General features: G+C 36.6%; 1 protein-coding gene across 1 annotated transcript in view; it reads left to right on the forward strand.

The window, feature by feature from the left end:
• The window catches only part of LOC122805883 (vomeronasal type-2 receptor 26-like), a 90131-nt gene extending 70196 nt beyond the window's left edge, over positions 1 to 19935 (forward strand). The window contains exon 2 of the mRNA XM_044076131.1: positions 19025 to 19935. Within this exon, the coding sequence (XP_043932066.1) occupies positions 19025 to 19935 (911 nt within the window). The remainder of the gene's footprint in view (positions 1 to 19024) is intronic.
• The last annotated feature ends 3584 nt before the right edge of the window (positions 19936 to 23519 follow it).

Here is a 23519-nt window from a genome sequence, read left to right on the forward strand (position 1 = left end):
GTAGTAAGTAAATGTCTTATTTTAGAAGGCATAAAAAATGAAACATTTATTTAAATGTTTTTGAAAATCTACTTAACAGCAGCATAATAATCTGTGTTAAAAATTTGTGTTCCAAACATATACTTTACTATAACTCATTTAATTCATCTGATTGACAAGCATAAATAATCTTATAACTCTATTCTGGAAGAAATGTCATGTGATATATTTTAAAGCAGTAGGTTAGCATGATTGTAAAATCTGGTTACTAATATGTGTTTGCTGTGCATTATTTTGTATAAAGCAGACAGATTTATTCTAGGGACAGCAAGTAGGATAGTGCTCAACAAAGACGCAACTCAGTGAGATCAGATATATATATATATGTGTGTGTGTGTGTGTGTGTGTGTGTGTGTGTGTGTGTGTGTGTGTGTATGTGTGTGTGTGTGTGTGAGTGTGATGGCTTTTTTTCTGAGAATCTGCATAACTATCCAATATGATTTATAATAATTTCTATGAATACAATATTTTACTCTATTGACAAAATGAATGTTTGCCACAAGTTTTAATAAGTTTCCCGCCAAAATGTTAAGGGAGACAATCTGGGATGTGGGCTGTCTCATGCACAGTGTCCATGAGTTTCCTCAGAAGCTTCACTCACAGAATTTTCACAGAGAAACTGAAAGCAGTTAGTATTAACATTGACAAGGTTATCACACTGACACACCACAGATTCAGGAAAAATACTCTAATCATAAAATATGTCAGTTATGATGAGTTTAAATGATGTAGTTTCTTGTAGTAAGTAAATATCTTATTTTAGAAGGCATAGAAAATGAAACATTTATTTAAATGTTTTTGAAAATCTACCAACAGTGGCATAATAATCTGTGTTAAAAACTTGTGTTCCAAACATATACTTTACTATAACTCAATTAATTCATCTGATTGACAAGCATAAATAATCTTATAACTATTCTGGAAGAAATGTCATGTGATATATTTTAAAGCAGTAGGTTAGCATGATTGTAAAATCTGGTTACTAATATGTGTTTGCTGTGCATTATTTTGTATAAAGCAGACAGATGTATTCTAGGGACAGCAAGTAGGATAGTGCTCAACAAAGACACAACTCAGTGAGATCATATATATATATATATATATATATATATATATATATATATATATATATATATATATATATATATGTGTATGTGTGTGAGTGTGTGTGTGTGTGTGTGTGTGTGTGTGTGTGTGTGTGTGTGTGTGTGTGTGTATGTATGTATATATGTGTATGTGTATATGTATGTGTGTGTGTGTGTGTGTGTGTGTGTGTGTGTGTGTGTGTGTGTGTGTGTGTGTGTGTATATGTGTGTGTGTATATGTATGTGTGTGTGTATGTATGTGTGTGTGTGTCTGTGTTTATGTGTGTGATGGCTTTTTTTTTTGTAATAACGCAGGTGTTTCTGAGAATCTGCATAACTATGCAATATGATTTATAATAATTTTTATTAATACAATATTTTACTCTATTGACAATAATGAGTTTAAGTAAATGCTCATATACAAACAATTCAAGATTTTTTTGGAAGCTGTTGATAGAATTCACATGACAGAAAATAGATGCATCTTAATGCACGTAATGTCTGAATCATATTAGCCAAAGTTTTTGATTTAAATGAATGTTAGAACCTAATTTTCTCTCCTCTTGATTTCTAACATTAAGATTATTTGAATGATATTAGAATACAAGTGTTATATATTACATAGATCTATATAATAGTATGAACAGTTTTTAAAAAAAAAAAAAAAAAAAAGTTTATTTTAGTTTATATGATGCTGTTTTACCAAATGTGTAGTTTTGTCTTGATAGATAATTGAATTGAAAACTGTTAACCTCAGTTAAATATAACTAGTATTAAATTGATAAGGTGGTAGCTGAGGTACTGCTGCTTAGGGTAGGGGGTTAACTTGAGTAGTAAATACTACTCTAAGTTGGAGTTTTCAACTCCAGGCGGGATGCAAGGTTTAATCCTTACATTATTTTCACTTGTTCATTGTTATATGTATATAGTTTTGACATCCACAATATATTTTGTACACTCATTGTCACTACAAACAAAACTGAATCCTATACAAAATCCCATAAGAGATTTAATAAATACAGCTAAATTTAAAGGTACACCTAAAAGAGGAGATGTAACATTATTTATCTTGTTATTTGTTATTTCGATCATAAGATTCTTGAGTTTTAAAAATGCCAAATGACATCTTTAAAAGGAATTTCTTTAAACATTAATGGATTGAATAATCCGTGTAAAAGGGCAAGCCTAATAAGATACATTAATCTACACAAGGCCAATCTAGTCTTCCTGCAAGAAACCCATCTCTTGAAAAAACATATTGATAAACTAGCCACTAATAAGTATACAGTATTGGTTAGTTCAGAGCACACTCAGAAAAAAAGAGGAGTGGCTTTTTTTATGGAATAAAAGTATGCCCATTCCTAAAACCATTAAGTCTTATCAGGATGACAAAGGAATGTTTTGTATGGTTACAATACAAATTAATGGGAAGACTTACACTTTAATTAATGTATATTGGATACCTGGAATTGGTATTAATACAGTGAAACATCATATTGATAAGATCATATCATTCTCTATAGGGGATATTATTTTAGCTGGTGATTTTAATTGTATACTACATGAAAGTGATACTACCACTATAAGGAAAAGAAGAATTACATCTAATGCAAAACATTTAAATGATTTTGCTAATTCTTATCATTTGAATGATATTAATAATCAGATGGAGTCAAAATCATTACCATACACCTTTTTTCTAACAGATACAAAACTTATTCAAAAATAGATAGGGTCTTTATTTCTAACCAGATGGTAACAGATTTAATTAATTCCAAAATCATTTCATGTCCTATATCTGATCATAACTCAATTGTTTTTGAATTCATGATAAAAATACTCATAATGTTCAGATCAAAAGGATACCAGCATACTTAACTCAGCTAAAAGACTATAAAGAATATATACTTTCAGAAGTACAACATTTTCTAGACATAAATAATACTCCTGAAGTCTCCATTGTCTATGTTTGGGATGCCTTAAAATCATATCTATATGGACAAAGTATCAGATGGTATAATAATAAAAGGAAATCTTGGGATAAGGAATTGTTAGATATTCAAAGTAAACTAGACTCTTATAAACATAATAACAAAGAAAATATTATGGACAAGAAAGTTATTGAAGAAATAAACAAACTAAATGAGAAATACAAAGAAATTTTAACTCATAAAGTTAAAATAACTTTAGAGAATACAAGTTTTGTCTTATTCAATAAGCCCCAAATACTTACATAGACTTAAAAATAAAACAAAAGATTGAATAAACAAAACCATATCAAAGAAATCTTTTCTCTAAGGAAAAAGAAGAATGTTTCTAGTATACCAGAAATACTGGATGAATTTAGAAATCACTTTCACAAGATTAACCATAACAACATTAACATGGAACCTAAAGATAAAATAAAGGAGTTTATAACCACAAACATGAATAAAAAGCTCAATAAACAACAGATTAAACTATTGGACAAGAGTATTTCATATACAGAAGTTATTACACAAATAAATAAGCTTAAATCAAACAAAGCACCGGGTAATGATGGTATTATACCAGAGATATATAAAATCCTTTCTAAAACTACATATTCATTAATACATAAGGTTTTTATTCTGGCCCAAACTGAGTTAATAACCCCCACATCTTGGCAATATACATTTATTTCACCAATTTTAAAACCTAATAAAGATCCAACTAGATGTTCTTCTTATCGATCCATCTCATTACTTAATGTTGATTATAAAATGTTTATGAGTATTTTTGCTGATAGATTGAAGACAATTATCCCCGGCATTATAGACATAGATCAGACGGGCTTCATTGTAAATAGAAATACTTTTGATAATATAAGAAGAACTTTAACATTAATTGATTTTGCAAATAGGAAAAGAAAGATTTAACACTTATTAGTCTTGATATAGGTTCAGCATTTGATTCAGTAAGTTGGGACTATCTGTTTACCTTACTGAAATGCACAAATTTCTCTGATGCATTTGTAAATTTAATTGAGCATTTATACAAAGGAACGCTGGCTTATATTAAGGTAGGAACATATGTTTCACAAAAATACCCATTCTTAAAGGTACAAAGCAAGGATGTCCACTTTCTCCACTATTATTCACTTTAGTAATGGAGCCTTGGGCTAATTTGATTAGAAACAGTACTGACATAGAGGGTTTTGAAATAGAAGAAAATACAACATCAAAAATTCAACTTTTTGCAGATGATGCTCTAATTACATCAGCAGGATCTAATTCTTCTATGCAGTCTTTATTTGATAAAATGATGAATTTTAAAAGTATTTCTGGTTTAATATTCAATGAAGAAAAAACTAAAATACTGCCTATATATACACGAAAAAATATTCTCATTAGTGATTTTACTAAATATGTACCCAATTCAGGTCAGATAACTTATTTAGGTATAATACTATCTAAAGATATTAAATCTATTATATATAATAACTATAATGCCTGTTTTCTTAATATACAAAATCTTTTAATACCTGGAATAATATGTTTTTACTATGGAGGAGAGACTTACAATTATTAAAATGATAATATTCCCCAAGATTTTATACTTAATACAATCAATAATACTTTCACCTACAAAAATAACTATCAAGAAACTGAATACACTAATGTTAAATTTCTTATGGGCACCTAATAGACCTAGGATTGCATTAAAGAAACATACTAATAGCTGGTCTCAAGGGGTATTTCTTTTCCAGACTTTAATTTATATATTATCTCTTCTATTATAAAAGTTATTACTTTATTAATAGATTGGTCATATGTCGCAAAATGGAAAGATTATTGGTAGCTAATTAGTATGCACTTCATGAAAATCTCCTTAACACATAAAAATATGGTTATAAATAACTCCATGTTGTGGTTGCTAAAGGAATTTTGTACTTCACCTATTACACCTAAACATATGGTCTGTTACCCATTAAATATTATTATTAGTTATCGTAACTTTATATTCATGCACCCTAAGTATAGGGAATGGAATTTTATTGTATTCCCTATAATGTATACTCAGGGTATGCTTATGTCATCTACTTCTGAAGGAGCTCATTTAGCTATAGATAATAATCTAAAGTACTGGTATCAGCTGATATCTGATAATAAAGTTAAAAATCTAGATTTCTTAAAACAAGAATTTGATCTAAGAGAAACTTGCTGGTTAGAGGTTCAGATCTTTAGACAACATCTCATTGATAGAATAGATCTAATGTCTATAACAGTTAAAGAATCTATTCCAAAACTGATTGATTACTTGATAATAAATTTACAGCATAAAGTTTCTGATAAAGGTAAACTTTCATATATACATAAAATTATCAGAAAAGAAACTTTTTACAATGTAGATTCATACTGGAATTATTTCACCTCTATTAATGGGGACCCACCAACTCAACAAGATAAACAATATATATTGGAATCTGCTTATAGAACTACATCTTCCATTGTCTGGAGACTTTATACATGGAAATTTTTACATAGATCTTTTATACACCTTTGATGATGAATAAAATTAATAATAAAGATAATCTATGTAAGAGATGTAATGTAGAAATTAATGCTGACTGGGCTCATATGTTTTATGACTGTATGAAGTTGAAAGAATACTGGAAGTCAATTAATGAATTTTGCAGGCTCTTTTTACAGATAATTTCATTATTTCTAAGTCTCTTATATTATTCAACACACCTGTACCTCAATGTGTTAAAAGATTAAGCTTCCCTTGTTATGGTCTATCCTAGCAGTGGCTAGGAAAATAATAACTAGAAATTGGATTTCAGATACACCTCCTTCGTTCAATGAATTTAAAAATGTTATGAATATAATGTGTCATATGGAAATAAGCACAATTAGAATGAGAACAACTAGAAAAACATCATATTATATTGTATGGGATAATTTACAAAATTTGTTAAAAAAATTCTAATTTCAATAGCACGGCATTTTAGTTTAATTAATTGATCTGATTGTAGTGGATGTCTTTGTAAATACTTTAGTTGTTTTGTTGAATATTATAATAATACCTATTTTTAATTATTTGTATAAAATTGTTATGATATTTCTCTTATATGTTAAAACAATAAACTTGTTTTGAAAGATAAACACAAGAAACACCACCCACTGCACATTTAGATATTATTAAAACATTCAATTAACTAAATTAATAGTGACATTACTTCTTATTGCATTCAATTTGAAATACAGTTTATATTCATGTTCTTGTTCATTCTGGGAAACCCATTCGCTGAAAATCCGATTTGGCATTTAAGCATTTTTACCACTAATAAATTATCTCCAATGGCTGGGGAAGAAAAAGACTTAAAATGTTTACCTTACAGGCACATGGTATAAGCTTTGATTCTCAAATAGGACAATTGGCTAGCTCAAAATAGTCCAGAAAGGCATTTAGCCCAATACTAACCAATGAATTGTATGAGTCTTTTAGACCTTTAAGTCTTTCTCTGAAAAAGATTTGAAGCCTGCATAAACTAAAGCACTGCTGGTGATTCCCTGCTTGGTAAGAAAACCTGTATTTTTTGTCTGTGATCTTTTAGAGCTACTTTCTGATACTTGCTCCACTTTGTTTTCTGCTTTAAGAAATCTGCCTGGCCTGGTGTTTTTGTTCTACATGGGAGGTGGACACAAATTATATAGCTGCTCATTTCATAAGTTTTTTATTGGTTAAACTGTCTCTTGAGTGATACTTAAATACTCAGTAAAATTCTGGGCCTCATCTGATTGCATTCTGTGTTCCCCATCCACCCTCCCATTTGTTGATTTGCTTTTTAAACCTGGTGACTTTAAGCAGCCCACCCCTACTGTAAATTGAGCTTACTAAACTCCTAGCTTTAAACGCTGCTGTTGCTGTCCTGAATTATTTATTTGTGTTTCCTTGTGCTTATATTGAAAAGGTGCATTTTGCCTCCCATTTCCTGTTCTACTTGATCTTGCAGCTGTTGGATAAAGTAGTGTATTTTTACATTCTAGCAAACAATTGTTTTTATACAAAAGAGGTCAGTGGCTTTTCTTTCCATTGCACTCAGAGATAACATGCCTGTTGACATTGAGGAAACACTTGAGATTTCAGACTGTAGTTTTATTGGCTAGTGGGCTTATGTTGTTTTTAGTGTCTTTATAAGTTCTGTTTAATTAAGTGGTTTTTGGCTCATTTTTTCAAAGTACTTTTATTGAATAACACACTTTTATAAGCTGTTTAAAGTACACTGCTGTATCTATATTTTTTAAGTTTGTTAGTGGTAGCATTTTATACCCTTCAAGTTTGTTTCTTGTAGCATTTCACTCCGAACATTCCTTTACTTTGCTTTTGCATTGGCAGACTAGTATTGTTCATCTGGTGGCAGTCATTTTTTACCTGGTCTATCTGAGCTGGGAATCACACAAAAGGGATCTAAGTTTTTTTTTTGCAAGTCTCTGCACTTGATTTGCACTGCTCTGATACCTAGATAGCATCGACTAGATTCATACCTGCTGAATCTAGTCTGCTTTTGATACACTTGAGCACTAAACCAGCCATCTTACATTAAGAAGGGCTGCACTGCACCCTTATGGCAGAAGAGTGTAGATCCAGCCTTGTCTGAGTTGGGGATTGATGGAAGAAGGTTCGTTGTGTGCTTTCCTATTGGTAGATTAACTTAAAAGTGTCTTAATTTCACCTGTATTTAAGCCTGATATTTGTGTGTTGCAGCACACCATACAACAGGGGTTAGGGGTGCCCTATATAGACAGAAATACATTGAAACTTAATTTTTTTCTAGACATCTGTCAGTGGATCCCTTTCAAGGCTCCTACTGCACTGCAGCTACACTGAGCAGTGCTGCCTTCAGTATAACAAGCACCTTTGTTAGGCCTAGCACAAAAACTGGTCAAACTAGCCCACTCCCTTCCCTAACAGTACAAATGGTAAACACCTGCTATAATGAACAGGCTTTTTCTCATCATTTCACCAGCCAGCCTGATTGACATGGGCATTCTGAGGAAATGTAGTAATTGCCTAATGTATACTGACAACCACTTACTCCTAACACAAACAAATACCCTTATGTGAGAGATGTAATTACACTATGAAACTGGAATCAATTCTCTTATGTAACAGCGAAACAGACATCAAACAGGTTGTCAGCACACACACTTCACCTCTCACACAAAATAAGGTCACTATACATAAATCCACACACACAGAGGTACTCACTAGAAGCCTACCAAAAGACCTCCAAATGTAGCCCCTTGCACACATTGCTATGCAAATAGAAACCACTACCCATAATTACACATACACCAGTGCCTCAACAAATAAGTCAGTAAGGCAAAACACCTCAAAACCTAATGTTTTGCTCGTAGGCTACTCCATAGTGAGACACACAGATTTCCCCCTCACCAAGTTGGACAATGAGAAGGTCATGATCAATTGCCTGTCAGGTGCCAGGATCCATCAAATCACACATGAACTCAAGTCACTCAACAACAAGTACTGTTATGACTCTGTTATAGTCCATGTTGGGATGAATGACTTAAAAACATACCTCACTGGACTATATGAAGAGAGACATGACTAATCTTTCAAATTATGCATCCCAGCCAGGTATGACTCTAGCCCTAAGAAACATTCTACCTTCACCTAGGATGATGACACAATATAAACAAAAAATGATTGACTTCAGCACTTGACTTAGCTTGTGGTGTCAGTCCAGGGGATCCAGTATCTGTCAGCCAGGGAAGACATGGACAACACGCTCTTTTTCCAGGGATGGTCTGCGCCTGTGTCCTATACGCTTTCGGGTACTGGCAAAGGTGCTTGCCTTACCATAGTGCCTGTTTTAGGCAGTGAGAAAACTATAACATTTCTGACATAACAAAATCTATGCAAGACACACTCCAGGTTCTGCTGCTTAATGCTAGGAGAGTCTAAACATGAAACTATACTCCCTGGAAGCACTCCTCACCTTGGAAGATGGTGAAATCTGTGCAGTAACTGAGACATGGTTCAAGGCAGCTGACAGCACCACAGCTGTGGAAGGCACAATGCCTTCCATACATTCAGGCCTCAAAATGAGCATGAAAGAACCAAAGGTGTAGTTGTATCCATCGTCATTAAAGCCAAGTACACCTCGAGACTGCTCAAATAGTGTAACTCTCTCAAATTACTCGAACTCCAATTAACTATAGGCAAGACACCCTACTACATCATTGGTATCTATAGGCCAGGTCCCCCACCGTCAACCAAGAAAAGCATACTGCCTACCTGGACTTACTGGCGTTACGTGCTGTACAGTCCATACCTTAGTCATGGGAGATTTCATCTATCCTTCCATCAACTGCATGATATGCATGAACATGAACATGTTTGCACAGACGTTCCTGGACATGGTCAATACAAATGCTCTGGAACAGATATTCTGCAGCCCCACAGGGGCTCAAATGTCCTACACATAGTATTCACCAACATGAGGGGTCACTGCACCACCCCCTGTGTGATGCCTTCCCTGGTATAGTCGGACCATAAATCAGTCTTGTTCAAAGTTACTATTGAACCTGTCACCACCACAAGAGCAAAAAGCTAAGGACAATCAAATGGCATTCTTTAACTACATCCAAAATGTAAAGGGGAATTCCCAGCTATGTGCTGAATTGGTAGTAGATAGTACCACTCATACTATACTGAGGAAATTCCAACCTGCTAGCTGACAAATTTGGTACAAACTTTGCCCCCCCTGTCCCCATCAGCCATACCTCAAAGCATACCTGACACCAGTCCTCTGCCCAGTATCACTAGAGATCAGGTCATACCTGCACTCTCCAAGGCCAGAAACATGGCCTGAATGGGACCAGATACCATCCCGTGCTGCTTATTTATCAATCTAAACTGGACTTAGCAGGCCCACTTGGTGTTCTCTTTAACCATAGCCTGAGAGCTGGCTTTGCTCCAGCAGAGTGAAGAACAGCAACAGTAATCCCCTTGCCCAAACGGGGTCCATCAACCGACCTGGGAATTATAGAACCATAAGCCAAACTAGCCTTATCTGCTTATCTGCAAGGCCATGGAAAGAATCATCATGAAACTTATTAACAAGGCCATTGGTGACCTTCAAACTATCGACCAAACCCACTTTGGCTTTGTTAAGGGTAGATCATGCTTATTAAACCTATAGGCTTCTTCAAGAATGTCACCAAAGCCCTAGATAAATGTAAGACAGTGCATACCGCCTATCTTGACCTAGACAAGGCTTTTGACACAATCCCCCACTCAGGCATCATTGAGAAAATCTCCCAGCTAGGGATTAACCCTTACGTCCCTAGATGGGTAGCCAATTGGCTCTCTGACAAAACACATCCTGTCAAAGTTGATGACTCTGCATCTACCAGTAGAGCTATCACCAGTGGCATACCACAAGCACTATATTTCTCGGAAGTCCAGGCTAAAGTAGATGGTTTTGCCTTACCAAGTTAGCTGATGATTGCAAATTGGGTGCAATCATTGAGTCCCCCAATGATGTTTACATATCACAGGAGAGGCTAACAGACAAATGACTGGTGCCAAAGCCACAGACTAAAACTAAATGTAAAAAAGTGCATTATTTTCCCCTTTGGCAAAGCAGAATTCCCTGTTAATTATATTACTGACAGCACCCCACTACCCCAAGTTTAAACCCAGTGGTATGAGATCTGGGAATACAGGTAGATGGCAATCTGAACTTCGACCACCCAGTATCCACAGTGGTATGGAAATTCCACTATGTTGTGCATCTCATAAGTAAGGGCCTCGCATCCAGGTCTAACGATGTTATAACTCCACTGTACTAGACCCTCATCGGACCATTAATAGAGTACAATGCTCCCTTTTGCATGTACCTCAGCAGGCACCTGCAGCAGCTGGAGAGACCACAGAGGTTTCTCACCAAGAAAATAAAGGACCTCCAACCATGACTTATGTGTATAGCCTGAAAGCCCTGTCACTGTACTCTGTATCATATAGGCTGCTGAGAGGTGACCTCTGACTTGCCTACTGGACAGTCTCTGACCATGCCCGATGGAAATGCTGCACATCTGCAAGTTAAAAGGTACAAGAGTCACTCGCTCTAGGGATTTAACTTAGCCTGTGACATTAACAGAACATGCTGGTAAAACAGCTATTTCTTCCAGAGATTGCCACTACTCTGAAATAAACTTCCAATTTGCATGAAGCAGAGCTCCTCACTGACCCTATTCAACAAAACCAGGACAAATAGATGGGAGACCGCAAATTCACCACAGGGGTGGCACCATGTCCTACATGGACATGGGTAGTTGGTGTTTATCATAGATGAGCTCTGCAAATTACTTCCATTTAACTAAAGACAATTGAGGCAACTCAGAATTAACATGGCTAGGTTTGTAAGGGCTCTAGGGCCACTAGCCTATTAACCTCCTGTGAACCTATGAACATTCACATCTGAACTTGTGAAAAATCCTCAGTCTCAATAAAATTATACATCTTTATCATAATTCTCTCCCATGTTTTTCTCTCAAACTCAGTGTGTGTGTATCATCTACTTATTTATTTTTTAACAAGTAAAATAAATATTTGCCACTTCCCATAATTCTTTTCCCTTTATTTTCTCTGAGACTTATCTTGCATCTGCCATCTTTTGTTTATGATTTCCTCTGTCAAAGAATGATCAGATTACCTAATTGAGGTAAATCCTTTCCTAGACTCTGTATCTCATGGTACATGATAGTGGTGCATTGCATCTGTGATATGTTTGTTGGTTGCTGTTTTCTGTTCCATCGAATCAATTTCTTTTTGATGTCTATATCACAGTTGTCACCTTTATATATTATTTTCCTAATTGTTTGCTACATACTTAATGTAAATTATTATAACGTCTTTAAAAGATTAGTAATTTTGCAATATAGGTCAGGTGACTTACTGTATGTTTCCTGCGCTATTATCAGTTGTTTGGAATATGTAATATTTTAAACATGTATGTTTAATGGGATTTCTCACTTGGAAATTACTGTATGCCAAAGATAATCAAGAAGTGAAGAAATTAAATTTAAGCTAGGCTACTTAAATAAATACATTTTCAATATGTGCCATCCTGATCAATCAACCTTCTTGGCACTCTTTTAATCCATGTTCTCATATCCTATCATGGGAGTTACATTTGGTGGGAGGTGAGTTCTGGATATGAAATAGACATAATATAAGCCCAATGAGAATATTTGAGTGTGCATGTAACCATTTTACTTCCCAGAACAAGTTTCAGCACTTGAATGCAATACATTGGATATTAGTCTTTGTATGATCACACACTCATGCCAGTATAAGTAACCATGGTGTTTGCACCATGATATTCATGCTGACATGCGTATATAAGTAACCATGGTGTTTGCACCGTGATATCCATGCTGACATGTGTACATAAGTAACCTTGGTGTTTGCACCATGCTATTCATGCTGACATGCGTATATAAGTAACCATGGTGTTTGTACCATGATATTCATGATGACATGCGTATGTAAGTAACCATGGTGTTTGCACCATGCTATTCATGCTGGCATGCGTATATAAGTAACCATGGTGTTTGCACCATGATATTCATGCTGACATGCATACATAAGTAACCATGGTGTTTGCACCATGATATTCATGCTGACATGCTTTACCAGAAAGGCTCATCCAGACTCTGCTACACTTTGCTGTGAAGGAAAGGTTAGTTTGCTGTTATTTTTTTGTATTTCTGTATTGCCTTTCTATATTTTGAATACTGTAGTTTGTTTTCTTTACCTTGTGTTTTGCTTGCATTCTGTTTTAACAGCATATTAAAACTTCAAAAGAGACCACAGCTCTCTCTGTTCTGAGTCAGGCAGAATTGTTCCCGCCCTCCCACGCATTTAAGTTGTCTTGTTAAATACCACTGTCTTTCTAGTTGCCCGCCTCTTATGTTAATCTGACCATATATCTCATTTCTCTCTACTTTCACTGGCTTATGTGAGTAATCACAAAACCATCACTTTTGAAATCCCACCCCTTCAATTATTTCAATTTATTGGCCATCCTACAGTATTTCATAGTACCAAAATACAAAAGTAACCACCCCTTTCAGTCCATCTTGCTGTTTTAAAAATAGTAACTCTCCACTAAACCTTAACTTTTTAAACAGGTAAAACTCAAGTTACCTACTTTCATATCTAACTTCTCTAGTGCACACTGCAGAGTGCATTCTTTCAATCTTACCTTTAAGCATACCTGTTCCTAGCGCGTTCTCTAATACCTAAAAAGATCATCTCTACTTGACTCCAAGTAGACTTTTCTCTATCTGTTAAAACTAGCACTTGCTCCTACAGTACTTATTACCTTGATACGGCACTCTTATAGATAGCACCCCAAAAAGGCAAACCCCCATTTCTCGGTCACCCACGTCCCCGAATCTCTTTTAAAGTTTTTTGTCTAGTCCTTCTAGCATGTCGAGGGATCAGTTGCTAGTGTCCTCTCCTGCTCAGCTGGTGAACCTGGGAATATTGAGGCAATGTTACAATTGCCTCATGTACACAGACAACCCTCTCCTCCTCCCACAAAACACAAATACATGCGAGAGATGCAACTATGCGGCCAAACTGGAGGCTGAGCTCTCTCAACATAGGACTGGCAAGACCAGTCAGGAGGAGAAGGTTACCACACACACTATAGACCCAGTCTCACATAGTACCATCACAACCTCAAATCATACACATAAACACACAAAGACATACTCGGCTCTGATCAAAAATCTACCAAAACAGCAGAGGCCACCAAAGCAGACACCCAAACAACCACCACCTCAGAACACAACACCTGCAACACATAGACCTCACAGTCAGAGTGTCAAACAGTCACAGCCCTTAAGGCCAAACACAATGCCAGACACACTAGTCATTGGTGACTCCATAGTCAGACACACTGACGTCCTGCTCACCAGACTGAGTAAGGAGAAGGTCACAGTAAGCTGCCTGTCGGGCACTAGAATCTGCCACATAACGCAAGCACTCAGGTCTCTCAACAGCAGGTACAAATATGACTCAGTCATTGTCCACGCTGGTGTAAACGACCTGAGATGTACCTCCTTGGACTACATGAAAAGAGACATTGAGGAGCTCTCTGATTATGTAGCCCAGGCAGGTATGACCCTGACCTTGAGCAGTATCCTACCTTCACCAAGAATGATGCCACAATACAGAGATAAGATGATCAGCTTTAACAATTGGCTTAAACTCTGGTGTCATTCAAAGGGGATCCAATGTCTGTCTGCCTGGGATGACATGCTGGACAAGCCACGCTGCTTCGCAAGGGACGGCTTGCACCTGTCACCCTGGGATTCGGATATTGGCAAAGGCTCTTGCCACCCCATAGTGCCTTTTTAGGCAAGGCTCAAATTCTAAACCTACCACCCTAGAACACAAAAAGGAAAAAACTAAGGGTAATGCTGCTCAATGCCAGAAGTCTAAATCTCAAAATGCACACTCGAGGCCCTTCTCAGTATGGAGAACATCGATGTCTGTGCAGTGACAGAAACCTGGTTCAAGGCTCCTGAGAGCACCCCAGCACTATCAGGTTTTACCTCTTATCATGCGTCCGGCCCCAAAATCCGGACAATACCAAGAAAGGAGGGGGGTATCCATATTCATCAAGGACACCCACACCTCAAGACTGGTGGCAATGCACGATGCATCGGAGACCATCCAGGTGCAATTAACCATAGGCAAGACTGCTCTGCAAATTGTAGCATGTTACAGGCCACCCTCACAAACTCAGGAACCTCACATGGCCTTCCTGAAAACACTAGAGGGGATAAATGTATCACCAAACACCATCATACTAGGTGACTTCAATTACCCTAATATAGACTGGGAACACTACTCAAGCCCAAACACCCTAGCCCAATGGTTCCTGGAATTCATAAACTCAAATGCCATGGAACAACTAGTCACCATCCCCACAAGAGGAGAAAACATACTTGATCTCATCATCACGAACATGGGAGCACAATGTTCAACACCGGAAGTATACCCCTCACTGGTGAGATCAGATCACAAACTAATCTCGCTGGAGGTCCTCATCCCACCCCCACCTGAAATAAAAGACCACAGTAAAGAACTTCTCAAAGCCGACTTCACACTTCTAAAGACTAGTGTGGTCTCTTTTAAGGCCCCGAGCCAGCGGAAAACAGTACTCAAGCCGCTGAATCACTTACAAATGCCTTCTACCAGCACCTGCAGGACTGCATGGATAAGGCAATCCCAAGCAAAACAAAGACTCTTTGTACCAAAGGCAAGCGTCCAGTCTGGTGGACCCCAGCCATAAACAAACTCTACAACAAAAGGAGGAAGCTACTACAAGATAGAGCAAAATCCTTAAAAGGTAAGACACCCTTGATCACTATAAGTAAAAACTAAGAGCTCTCATAAAATCATCCAAAGCAAATTTTGAGAGAAAAATAGCTAAAGACTCAAAAGACAATCATAAGGCCTTCTTTAGCTATGTTAGAAACCTGGGAGGAAACTCCCAGATATGCTCAGAACTAGTTAAAAATGATGTGAAGATTACTGATCCTACAGACATTGCCAACATACTGGCTGACAGGTTCAGTGCAAACTTCTCCCCTCCCCAAAAGGAGAGATATCTATACCAGCGATTGCAGCCCCCAAACATCTCCAACGCCCAAGTGAGAACTGCTCTCTCCAAAGCAAAAACACAGCATCCATGGGACCTGATGGTGTCCCCGGCTGTGTGCTCCACGAACTCAACGAGGAATTAAACCCACAGCTAGGACAGCTGTTTAATCATAGTCTTACCTCTGGATCATTACCCAGGAGTGGCGCACTGCAACTGTGGTCCCACTTCACAAAGGCGGTGCCTCCACCGACCCTGGAAATTACCGGCCCATTAGCTTGACAAGCCTTATCTGTAAAGCCATGGAGAGGATCATAATGGACCTCATAAATAAAGACATAGGGAATTTGCAGACTTTGGATCCATCCCAGTTTGGCTTTGTCAAAGGCAGATCATGCCTTCTAAACTTGGTTGACTTTTTCGAAACAGTCACCAAAGCCATTGATGAGGGAAAGGCAGTCCATACAGCCTACCTTGATCTGGCGAAGGCCTTCGATACAAACCCCACGCGGGTATCATTGAAAAACTCATCAGCTTAAATGTTAACCCATACATCACAAGATGGGTTGCAAACTGGCTGAGTGACAGAATCCACAGGGTCAGAGTTGCTGGCGCCATGTCAGACTCAAAGCCTGTCACAAGTGGTGTACCACAGGGCTCAGTCCTGGGCCCACTCTTGTTTGGCATCTACTTTTCCGAAGTACAAGCAAACACAGGAGGGTTATGGCTGACAAAGTTTGCAGATGACTGCAAACTGGGCGCCATAGTAGAAAACACATCTGACACAGATATCCTTCAGAAGGGTCTCACAGAAACAGATAACTGGTGCCAGAGCCATGGCCTAAAGTTAAATGCCAAAAATGCATAGTCATACCCTTCGGGAAAAACAAGGTTACCCTAGCTACCAAATAGGTGGCAATCCACTGAGCACAGAAGAAGTTATCAGGGACCTGGGGACCCAGGTTGATAGTAGTCTGTCATTCGACACCCATGTAGCTAAAGTAGTTAGGAAGACCTTCTACATTGCCCACCTTATCATGAAGGGATTCTCATCTAGATCAAGGGAGGTCATAGTCTCCCTATACTCATCACTCATCAGACCAATGATTGAGTACAATGCCCCATTCGGAATGTATCTGACCCGACACTTGCAGCAGCTGGAGAGGCCACAAAGTTCCTCACCAAAAGGATAAAGGGTCTCAAACATCTGTCCTATGCTGCCCGACTGAAAGAACTCCAGCTCTATTCAGTCGCCACGCTTGCTCAGAGGTGACCTTTGCCTAACATACAAGGCCATGTCAAACCCAGATTTGATGAATATGCTTCACCTCAAAAAATCTAGATCCGTCAGAGCCACAAGGCGGAGACTTAAACCTCGACACGGCTATTAATAGGACGTGCTGGAGGGATAGATTCATCACCCAAAGACTCCTATGCTGTGGAATAAAATCCCGGTATATGTGAGGCAGAGCACCTCGCTGGCCTTGTTCAAGAGAAATCTTGACCAATGGATGGGAGATCGCAGATATACCCCAGGGATTACCTCAGTGTCACTGCTCGACAGAGGCACAGCAAAATAATGGGTATAGTTCCCCATACTAAAGGGGTGGCGTAAGCCACAAAACTATGGGCTAGGCTTGTAAATGCCCTCGGGCAGATAGCCTAGTATGAACCTATGAACCTATGCATACATAAGTAACCATGGTGTTTGCAACGTGATATTCATGCTGACGTGTATATAAGTAACCATGGTGTTTGCACTGTGATATTCATGCTGACATGTGTACATAAGTAACCATGGTGTTTGCACCATGCTATTCATGCTGACATGCATACATAAGTAACCATGGAGTTTGCACCATGATATTCATGCTGACATGCATACATAAGTAACCATGGTGTTTGCATCATGATATTCATGCCTCTGCCTGCTCATGCTGTTTGCAATTTTCCATACAAGCTTGGGCCTGTCCAGGATCTTTGCACAATACAGTGCAAGTCTGCCCATGACAACTATCCCATACTTTACATGCCTGTGCCTGGCCATGTTATCTGCACCATGGATTGACATGCCCATGCTGTTACACATGGGTTGTCATGACCATGCTATGTGTGCATTGCTATGTATGACTAGGTCTGCCCTTGGTGCTTGTAACATGCCATACATCTGTGTGCCTGGCCATGCTACCTACATCATGGATTGACATGTCCATGCTGTTTATGTCATGTTTCACATGCATGGTCATGACAATGCAGTATGTGCATTGCTGTGTATGACAAGGTCTCCCCATGATGCTTATAACATGCCATACATGCCTGTGCCTGGCCATTGTTACCTACATCATGGATTGACATGTATGATTAGGTCTACCCATGGTGCTTAAAACATGCCATACATGCCTGTGGCTGGCCATGCTACCTGCATCAGGCCATAAGTACCCAGGCTTGCCTTATTGTTTTAGTAAGTTTGATGGTCAGTCTTTACTCCTCCAAAATTGATGAATTGGTGTTGGACACTCATTCTCATCTTCCCCATGCCTGATTCTCTAGAGCCTGAGTCCTTTACTGAAGACAGCATCTGTAGTGCTAAAGTCAGAGAGCTAACATTCTGTACCATGGATTGGTCAACATCAACATTCCTGGGCCACCAATGAAAATTACATTACAGCAGGATATTAATTGGCAATTTTCTAAAGGATTTTGGCTAGTTGCTCCAGTCCAGCGTAGAACTAGTGTATGTTATATCACTTTGCCAAGGATGTGGAAGTAGTAGGCTTCCTGCATTGAACGTATGAAGAAATGCCATCAGCGGCCTTTGCCAGCTGGTCGGCTTACTTTCAGTGCAAAACATCTAATTAAAAGTTTTGTAGCAGGTTACCATTCACATATCTGTAGTACATCCATGAATACAGGCAGGCCGGGCAAAATAAGATTAACTTTATTAAAAAATCTGAGATTGACAGATGGTTTCTTTAAATGCTTTTGATGATATTTTAGTTATCTGTATCCAGAATGAGAAGACAATATCTTCAAAATGTAAAGATACCTTTTTAACTGAAGAAACATCATTGTAAACTATTCTTTTTCAGAGTCTGATTTATTTTATTATTTTTTGTCTCAGTGAAGATGGCTACTAACACATAAAACGTTAGCCAGTTTTGTTAGTCAACACATGAATATGCGATCATTGTTGTAACTTTACATCCTTTGTCGTTTGTTTTTTTTACAGATTCCATAGGCTGTCTGCCCTGCCCTCTTGAAGAATGGCCCAATGAAAAGAAGGATAAATGTATTCAGAGAGCTACAGAATTTCTGTCCTATGATGATCCCTTGAGTATTGCTTTAACCTCCATCATAGTTATGGGTTTGTTTCTTACAGTTACGATCCTGATTATATTTATCAGGTTTAATGACACCCCTATTGTGAAGGCCAATAATCGGAACCTCAGTTATCTGCTCCTCATAACTCTTATGGTCTGTTTCCTGTGCTCTTTTATTTTTATTGGATACCCTAATGGACTGACCTGTAGACTTCGTCAAGCTGTGTTTGGTATATCATTTGTTCTTTCTGTCTCTTGTGTACTTGCTAAAACTATTATGGTAGTTGTTGCCTTCAATGCAACCAAACCCAACAGCAAGTTCAAAGGATGGGTGGGACCACAACTGTCTTACACACTTGTGTCACTGTGCACACTTGCTCAGCTTATTATATGTGTCACTTGGATTGCTTGGTCTTCTCCATTTCCAGAACAGAACTTTAAATCCCAGCCTGGCTTGATAATTATTGAATGTAATGAAGGTTCAACCACTGCATTCTGGTGCATGCTGGGATACATGGGTGTACTGGCTGGTATCTGTTTTATAGTTGCATTCCTGTCTAGAAACCTACCAGACAGCTTTAATGAGGCCAAGTTTATCTCTTTCAGCATGGTTGTGTTTGTTAGTGTCTGGCTGGGATTTATCCCAGCATACCTCAGTACTAAGGGTAAATATATGGTAGCAGTAGAGTTATTTGCTATCATTGCTTCAAGTGCTGGCCTGCTTGTCTGTATATTTTTCCCAAAGTGCTTTATAATTTTATTTAGACCCAATTTAAATACAAAGACATATTTGAAGACCAGAGGAACACAGAACAGATGAAAGCACATATAACACTTCTAAAAATGTCATATTATGTGCTTATGATTTATATATGCAGATGATACATAATTGGGGCACAGACTAGTATGAAAATGCAAAATATTACTATTTCATCATTGGTGTTATGCGTGTATGTTCTGTTTAGTTCCATCGTGCCATCACTTTTTGTCATGTTATGACAGCTGGTGAGTAATATCTTGCTTGTTTTGCTACCACATAGTTAAATAAACATACAGTTTGCATTATAATCTATTATTTATTTTATTTGTTTAAATGTGTTGTTTGTAGTGGAGCACAAATCTAAAAAGACTCATTTCAAGTTTATCCTAGGTGTAGTAACATAAAAAAAGTCAAAAATACATAATTTGCAAAACATAGTAGTAACAACTACAAACAAATTGAAATGGTTTGTAGTGTAAACTGATAATAAATAAAGCACAATTAAAGACTAGTACAAGGTATTTACATGCAAGTCTTGGTTTGTAGTTTGTAACTACAATTGGAAAATGGATATCCATTTTGTGAATGAATTAAAGTTCACTTTAAAATGTACTTAGGAGAAAAGTGAGTGTAGAAAATGGTGTGGGGGTATTTAGGAGGTATGAAGTGTTTTATAGTTGTTTTGTTAGATGTTCACTTTTAAGATTATTCTGTAGCAGTTGTAGATGGTTGATGTTTGTTAGAATGTGGGAAGATTTTAAGCTATTTCACAGTTATTAGAACAGTGATATTTTACAGCTTTTACTAAATATCATTTGAAATTTTTACTGAATTTGTGGGAAATATTTGAGTCTCTCATGGATTTGGGTAATTGCATCGCAAAGTTTCAGACTTGCAATGGAGATGAAGCTGCTAGATTTTTTTATTTGTGAAGAGAATGTATAGACAGAGTACATAAAGAGGTGGTGACCAAAAATGCTATAGTCTTTCCCTTATTGTGAGTGTTTCAGTGAAGTTTGAGAAAGTGTTTTGATTTGGTTGCTTGAAATGCAGGGATCCTAAAAGAAGATCATTCCTTTGCTGGGCTGGAAGCCAGTTAAGTTTTTTTGAGAGCTGTGTGATGGTGTTCAACTCTTGAGGTTGGGGAGATAAATTGGATATATTTTGTTGGAAGTTGTTTGAAGTGTGCAAATACTTTTTTCCATGTTGAGGCTGTGACTGGAAGTCTATGGTTTAGTTAAGCCATTAGAATTTCCTTTCTAGTGGCTTCAGTGCTTATTAGGGACAAACATGAAGAAGTTTCCATGACCACAGAAAACCAAATGCATTTTTGCTTTAGTTTTATCTATATTAAGCCAAACATTTAGTTTTTGATCTAAGTTCCTATGTATTTGAAGGAAGAGCTGGTTTGCAGTAGGCTTTGGAGGTAGTAATGTATGTCTATGTCAAAAGACATAGACTGCAGTTTTTTTTACTCAGATAATTTTTATTTTAAATGTATAACAAACAAAAACAGAAATACTTGTTTACAGTTAACAAACATATTAACTAATACATTAACTGTATACAGTATTTACATTCAGCCTGACATGAGTACATTTGAATAACATATTTATACAAAAATGATTAAACATAACTTGAGATATAGTTGTTTTCATGAGGAGACTGATTCCACTTGTAAAGTGTCAATCAATGTCAAAACTTTCTTCCAGGGATTATTGACTAATGGCTTAGGAAACATTCTTAATTATTTGGCTTTTATCTCCATTAATGCTGTCTTTTTCAGTAAACACAAACAATCTTCTCTATTAGGCACTGTGGTAGAGTTCCATTTCCTGGTTATGCATTTCCTAACTATAGCTAGTGTTGTCCATAGTAAGTAAAGGTTAGGTTTATTTATAAAAGAACCTTCATTTATATTCAATAACATTAAAGCTTTGGTCATGATAAATGTGTCTATATAAATTGCTTGTAAGAAATTATTAATTTAATTCCAAAAAACTTTAATTCTCATACAGTCATAGGAAATGTGAGACCAATCAGCTTTATTGGTTTGTTGACATCTCCAACATAACCCATTACTAGAAGAATTGATTTTTGAAATTTTATCAGGAGTTAAGAAGGATCTATGTGAGTATTTCTAGTTAAATGTTCTCCAGTATTGAGAATAAGAAGTTAATTTAACTGAAAGTAGTATGTTTGATTTATTTTCTGAGGTTAAAGGTATTGAATATCCTTTAGTAATATACTGCTAATATGCAAATTTAGGTGTTGTTTTATCATTTTTTATTAAATTATATAAATATGATTTCATTTTTTTCATATTTTCATTATTATATATAATTCCCAGCAATCTAGTTATAAATTTGGGTGGATTTGGGAAAGAAGAGTTACTTATTATCTTGCATAGATCATTGGAGTATGTCAAGACATTCTGAAGTATTAACTATTCATGAGAATTTAAACTGTAAGTTGATAACATATAGTGCATATCTAAGACTTGTTGTTTTTTTATGCAATGTTGCCAGCATATTATTTCTTTGTTCCCAAGAGGTAAATATACCCTATGAATCATATATGGAAAGTTCTTAGTAATACTGAAAGGGGTTAATATTGTGAGCCAAATATTTAAATCCATATTCATATTAATACATTGCCTAAAAGTTTTAAAAAGATGGTTGATTAAATTTAACTTAGTGGATTTAGTTATATTATATTGTAAATTTAAACACAATGAATACCATTATATGTTACCCCTATCTATAGTTAAAGTATTTTTTAACACTTTGTTTTCATTTATTATTATAATTGAGTGTAACAACTTCCAGTTAGATGTATAATTAGGGTTTATCCAATCTATCACAGTTTTAAGTAAAGTAGCCCTTATATAGGATTCAATATCTGGGAAATGTATTCCTCCCTGATAACATTGTCTGATACGGTGAGTATATGCAATTTTGTTTCTTTTAGGATACCACAAGAACCGTAAGAATATTGATGTTATTTCCTTAAGATAGCTTTTCTCAGGTATTAACAAAGTAGCTTGTAATACATACAACATTTTAGGAAGTAGTACCATTTTTATCAGTTGTAATCTATCTTCAAAATTTATAAATAAGTTACTCCACTTGCTCACCAGAGCATTTATTGTATCAATAACCCTTCTGTAAGTAATATTCAGTATCTCCTGTATATTCTCACTCAACTCTATCCCCAGGTATTTTAAAGTTGTGAATTACTCACCTATGATGTGATTCTTATCAATTTGCATGTCTTTTTTATTCAATAACATATATTTTGATTTATGGTTATTAAAATGAAGGTCTGAGATCTTGTGAAAGTTCTCTATCAATAAATCTAGCTCATCTAGCACTTTGTTTGAATTTGATAATGTAAGAAGCACATCATCACCAAAGAGCATGACCTTGGAATTATATTGGTCAATATATATCTATGCCTTTTATCTTTGGTTTGTTCCATACTAAAATATCCAGTATCTCTATGGTCAATGCAAATAAAGTAGGTGACATAGGACAACCTTGTTTAGTGCCTCTAGTAATTTGAATTGCCGCTGAAGTAAAGGGCCCTATTTTAACATAGGCTAAAGTATTTTCGTAAACCTTTTTAATGAATGTAATAAAGGT

The sequence above is a fragment of the Protopterus annectens genome, chromosome 7.part0 (assembly GCF_019279795.1).
Source record: "Protopterus annectens isolate FY-2018-M chromosome 7.part0, PAN1.0, whole genome shotgun sequence".
Taxonomy (NCBI): Eukaryota; Metazoa; Chordata; order Ceratodontiformes; family Protopteridae; genus Protopterus; species Protopterus annectens.